Source organism: Euprymna scolopes, chromosome 3 (genome assembly GCF_053919585.1).
Source record: "Euprymna scolopes isolate OS-2025 chromosome 3, ASM5391958v1, whole genome shotgun sequence".
In the NCBI taxonomy this organism is placed as follows: domain Eukaryota; kingdom Metazoa; phylum Mollusca; class Cephalopoda; order Sepiida; family Sepiolidae; genus Euprymna; species Euprymna scolopes.
In genome coordinates, this window is record NC_136484.1 from 195,657,249 (window position 1) to 195,663,248 (window position 6,000).

General features: G+C 44.4%; 1 protein-coding gene across 1 annotated transcript in view; it reads right to left on the minus strand.

Moving 5' to 3' along the window:
* The window catches only part of LOC145260611 (cytochrome c oxidase subunit 6C-like), a 143,724-nt gene extending 138,313 nt beyond the window's left edge, over window positions 1–5,411 (minus strand). Inside the window, exon 1 of the mRNA XM_080118912.1 lies at window positions 5,311–5,411. Coding sequence (XP_079975038.1) covers window positions 5,311–5,378 — 68 coding nt within the window. The 5' untranslated portion in view covers window positions 5,379–5,411. The remainder of the gene's footprint in view (window positions 1–5,310) is intronic.
* Between the last annotated feature and the right edge of the window lie 589 nt (window positions 5,412–6,000).

Here is a 6,000-nt window from a genome sequence, read left to right on the forward strand (position 1 = left end):
TTATCACAGGATGGGGGTGGTGAAAGGTCTCTTGGGGCTTTGGGGAGATCTGGGGAGGGGGGTAGTTGCTCGGGCTGCTGAGGTAGTGGGGTGGCAGGTTGCTTAACTTGCGGGACTGCTGAGGTGTCTTTATCAGTAGGAGTTGGGGGGTCGGCTCGTGTCTTCCTGCTCTTCCTCCTTCTGGCCCTCCTGATCTCTGTGGCGCTCAGTTTGGACGGAGCTGCCGTTGCCTCCTCTTCCTCAGACACTACCTCCTCCTCAGACTCTTGTAATTTCCTCTTGTTTGAGGAGGGGGGTGCCTGTGTCTCCATGGCCTCTTGTTTTTCGGGTTGGTCTCTGGTCACCGTCTGTGGGGATGACTGTTGGGGGGTCTTCCCTTTTTTGGTGACCGTAACCCAGCCCGCAAGTGCTTCTGGGAGGCTTGTGGTCGGGGCAGGAGCGGAGGCTTTGACTGGTGCTGCTACTCCTACCTTTCCGGTTGCCCTGGGCGGGTTCCTGGTCTTCTTGGGGCAGTCTTTAGCCATGTGCCCCTGTTGTTGGCATTGCCAGCAGTGGGGCTTTCTCCCTTCCACTATTAGGGAGAGGGTCCAGTCCCCGAACTTCAGCGTCGCCGGGATTCCAAAGAAGCCGGCCTTGTCCAGGACCATCTGGATCTTGTAGTCCCCGGTCATTATATTCTTTTGACCGCGGACTGGAGTTACCTCCTCGACGTCCCCGTACTGGCTGAGGATGGCTCCCAGTTGGTCTGCATCCATGTAACAGGGGACGTTCAAGGCGGAGACGTTTGTCCTTCTCCTGTTCAGGTACACCGGCTGCAGCTTGATATTCCTGCTCTGGTGTACAGTCCTGGACAATTTGTCGGCGGCTTCTGGCGTGGGGAGCAGCACATCCCACTGTGCGTAGCTCCGTCTGCAGACGTAACTGGCTGGGATGTTCTGCTCCAGCAGGAGTTTCAACATGGTGTCTTTGTTGACCCCCGTCAGACCCCTCGTCTTGGTGTCTGATGTGATGAAGGAGAGGACTCTTTTCTCCAAGCCTTCGACCTGACCCGGGAGGGGTTTGATTGTGTTCCCCTCCGTATAGTCTTTGTACTTGGAGTCAAAGAGCCTCTTGTAGTCCTCCGGCTTCTTCTTGTTTGGTTGTGCTTTGGGGCCCCATGCTGATCCTCCCTCCGGTTGGGTGTTTGCTGGTCCGGGGACAGGAGTTGTAGGTGAGGCAGCTGGCCGCTCCGTGCCCGTTGTTGTGCCTGCAGCGCCTGGGGTTTGACCTTTACCAGTCAGAGTTGGCCAGTCCGCATTGGTCCTCGCGTGCTGGCTTACTCTGCTTTCCGGGTCGTTCCCCTTAGGTTTCTTGTTCTGCTGGATGGCTTTCGGAGTTGTAGGTGCCTCCCCTCCTGGGGATATGTTCCCAGCAGCGGCTTTTGCAGTCTCAGAGGTGGGGGGTGGTGCTGCTACCAGTTTACGTTTGTTGGAACTGGTTAATGCGTTTACCCCCACCTGGGTATTCCTCTTCCCGTCATTACCCTCTTGGGGAGTGCTGCTGGGTGGGATGATGGTTTCCTCCTCGAACAGCGCTTTTAGAGAGGCTAGGGTTGCATCGAGTAGCTCCTCTGTTTTTCCGGCGGCGTTGTTTACCTCTGTCTCTTCAGGTGAGGGGGAGTTGCCCTGTTGGGGAGCCAGAGACAATGGTCTCGCAGACCCGTCCGCCTGTTGGGGAACTAGGGATGCTGTAGGTGCAGCTTCCATTGCTTTTCCCCCTGCCGTTCTTCCGGCATCTGCGCAATTCGACGGGCTGCCCTCATGGGGAGCAGCAGTTGCAGGTGGTTTTCCAGGGGTCGCCGCGGGCTGCGGCCCTACCCCTTGATCTGTTCTCAAGGTCGCCGCGCGCTGGGGCCCTACCTTGTCTTCTGGCGCCTTCCTGCCGGGAGATGCATTGGTTCCCTCACATGGGGAGTCGTCTGCGGGGGAGATGTTGCGCATTTGGGGTGACGTGCCCCTCCTGCCTGGCATCGTGGCGGTAGCACTGGCCGCTGCCCAAAGTGTAGCTGGGAGAAAAGAAAACCCAGGGGAGTGGAGGGGGTGAAGCGGACTCAGAAGAGAATAGTGTTTTTGACCTCCCCTCACGGGGATGTCGGGTTAGCAGCTCAGATCCCCCCGCGAGGGGGGAGAGCAGAGAAGAAAGACGCAGTGGGTGCTAGCGGGTCAGAGTGCCGCGTCGCAATTAAGAGAGAGAGGGGATAGGCATCCCTGCCCACAGAGGGGAGCAGAAACGAAGCACCCGCCCTACCCCACGTCACCCTACCCACTGACTACCCCAACGGAAGCGAGAAAGAAAGCCCTGTCTGCTCGATCCACTGGGAGAGCAGCGAAGATAGACAAAAGTTTGGGCCTGGCAGGTCAGAGTGCTGCTCAGGCAATTAAGTGGTGAGAAATTAGACCATCCCAGTCTCGAGAAGTGAGACCGAAACGAAGAAAAAACAACATGCAACAACAAATGAAAAGAGAAGGTCTCAACTACCAGCGATAGTGGTGTTGGTCCCGAGATTCCAGTCTCCCAAAAGAGGGGATCGGTTTCCGGGTCCAAGCTGCCACAAATGTGGAGTCGGTCCTCTAGGTCCTGACTCCCCAAAGGAGGGGGTCGGTCCTAACTAACCAAGGTTAGTAATAAAAAACACCTTAACCTAGCCCGAGAGCCCGGTGGTGGGTCAAGTTTAGTAGAGATACTACACTTGGACGAGCTTCGCATGAGAACCAAGCCTACGAGCGGCGAAAATATCGCCGAAAATATTCAGAGGGCTGCTAGATACCGGGGACGGGCAGGAAATTGTTTCTATTTATAAACAACAGTTAATATTAATTCCCGGATGTGTTCTTTACGAGCAGTCGATGCTGAAGGATTTCGTTGTTTGTATTTCAAAGTTTTTTCCAGGAAATTAAAGTTTGTTGTTTTTGTTATTGTTGTAGAAAAGATGTTTTTTTTTAAATTTCTTTTCTACAACGGGGCCCTGAAATCACGTGACAGCCGCCGACATTGCTGCTGCTGATGATTTTGGCGAAAGGCCCTCAATTGGTTGTCGTCTGTCGCGCTGTTGCTACTGCTGATTTCGGTAGAGTCTATTAATTGCTGTTCGTTTGTAATGCTGTCGTTGTTGTTGTTGTTGTTTACTTGCTACTGCTGATTTTGGTAGAGTCTATTAATTGCTGGTCGTTTGTAATGCCGTCGTTGTTGTTGTTGTTGTTTACTTACTACTGCTGATTTTGGTAGAGTCTATTAATTGCTGGTCGTTTGTAATGCCGTCGTTGTTGTTGTTGTTGATTAGCGGCCAAGCCGCGACAGGTCTTCACCCAGTGGATGAGTTATGAACATTTGTATTACTTTGTTATGTTGTGTCATTTGTTCGTATTGCATTTGTTAATGTGTTGATAAAATAAAGCAAGATATAAACGAACATAAAAGGGACATAAGAAATGCCAACCCCTTAAATGCACTCTTTTCCCACTGTGTCGAACATGGCCACTCTTTCGGCCTTGGACATGTAAAAATCTTAAAATCCATCCAGATAGAGCAAAACGGAGACTTATTGAATCTGCTTTAATTTCAAACATTAACACCATCAAACAAAGAAAAGGATTTTATAATGTAGCCCCAATCATAGGTAATATAATAATAAATGAACAAAACATTAATTTAGATCCTGGTTGATAAAAAAAATGCATATGTGTATATAACCTGACCTCCCTCCACACACACTAGATATAAATTCTCTTTTCATCATGAAATTTTTTTCTCTCCAGAACAGAAAGAGAACTGAACTTCTCCTCTTTCGCACGTGATATATGACCGTCTTCCTGTACATCCTCGCCTAAAAATCCTGATGATGTCCCCTGAAATAGGGACGAAACGTTGATTTTATTTTTGTTTTTACTCTTTTAGGTTTTTCCTTTTTATTCACATTTGTTCATGTGTTGATAAATGTTTATATTTGTACTTGGTTCTGTCTAGTTAATCATTATGTGTAATTTATGTTTGTGAAGTATTTTATGTTTCAGATTAATTAATTTAATTAATTTAATTAATTTAATTTAATTTAATTAATTTAATCATCCGACGGTAATGCGTTCAGCAAAAAGAAAGCGAAAAAAAAAGAAAGAAAAATAAAATACTGTTAAAATGAAAGACTATTGTTATCAAAATTCTAGAGAAGACCAACAGTCATTGTTCGCGAGAAATTAATGGTGCATGGCAGTTGCGATAATGGGAGATGATTTGAAGAGATTATCGAAAAAGGTGAAGAGCGCTAGAAATATGAAGAGGCTTTTTGTCATTTCGACTCCATAGAGTATCACTTGTTATTGCCTGTGAGCAGTCACTTGTGTGAAAAAAAAAAATTAACTACTACTACTACTACTACTACTACTACTACTGATGATGATGATGATGATGATGATGAGATTAGAAAGTGAACCTTGAGTTTTCTTTTGAAAGCCGCGTAACTGTCGCTTTCCTTATTTGTCCTTTAGATTTCCCATACGATCTCTCTGCCAAAACATTTAAATGGTCAATTGAGGAGAGGAAAATTATGTTCTCAACTTCTTTATTAACTCAGTGTTTGAGAGGTAAAGAAGAACTTAATGGAATATTCGAATATCTGTCTCATATGAAGGTCAAGTGTTAGCTCTGGAATTGGGAACCTGATATCTGAGAATTTCGACTGAGTAAAATGAAACCAAAAACAAATGGGGGAAAAATCTGTCAAACTAAAACTTATCGTTGAATAATATTTTTGACCTTGAAGTAGTATTATTTATATTAAGTGGTTTCATCTATGTTCTATCAAGATCGTGCTCGTCAGCTGACACTAACTCATCTTATAAAGTTCTCTTGATCTGGTCACGACTTGCATTCAAGTGTATCAAACTGAAAAACTGTTGTTAACCGTCATAAACTGAAGACTGTCGGTAGACTATCTCTAATTGTTATAAACTTTCGCAAAGCCCATTAATACTTCTAAAACTGACTGTAAACTAACTCTAAACATATTGATCTATTATTCGGATCTTTTGTTCCAAATCACCGTCAGACTTAGATTAACAATCTTATTTTTGCTTTCTTTTGTGTTTCTTTGTGAATAACTTTCTATACCTGCATTCTGCCGATAAACTTATTTTTTCGTTTTTGTTATATTTTTTCCTTTTTTTTTATACCTAACACATCTAGAGAGGACGTCGATAATATCGCAAAAATCTAACAAAGAGGAAACGAAAGCATTTTACGTTTGTTGTGTAAAAAGTATATAATGAAAATTCGTACTTGCCAGCAGAAGAAAATAGAAAAGCGCCTGACTGGAGAAAGATGCAGTATTGAAAAGAAATCGACATGTGATGATTTATGCGTAGATATATGAAGATTAGAGAGGAGAGGAGAGGAGAGAGAGAGAGAGAGAGAGAGAGAGAGAGAGAGAGAGGGAGGGAGGAAGGAAGATAGAAAGTACATAATGAAGAAAGGAGATTTCTTTTATGGTTGATATCATTATTGCTCAGTCGTGTCGTGTGCATTGCATAAATAAATGAGTCGATGAAGAAAGAAAAAAGAGGATACCGAATGAAAACGATATTATATCGGTTTGTTTTTGTAGAGTCACCCTGCATATTTTTTCGTTTATAAAAACAACAGCGCCTTTAACACATTTGTTTATTCAGAGTTGATTAAAACCATAATTTAGAACCTCGTATGCGCAGACAATTTTGTATAGAATGAAGCATTTACTTATATTTACAAAGTTTTCATTTACTTAAATATTTTTTCTATATTGCATATTTCATATTTAACTTGTATCTTATATCCGTCTTAATCATTATCGATCAACACATCAAATGACTTAATCGATTCTGGCTTAAAACACACAGATATTATTATTCATATATCTATATTTATATGAACGCACACACACACATATATTAAATTTATTTATACAAACATCATTGGCTACATATGTGCATA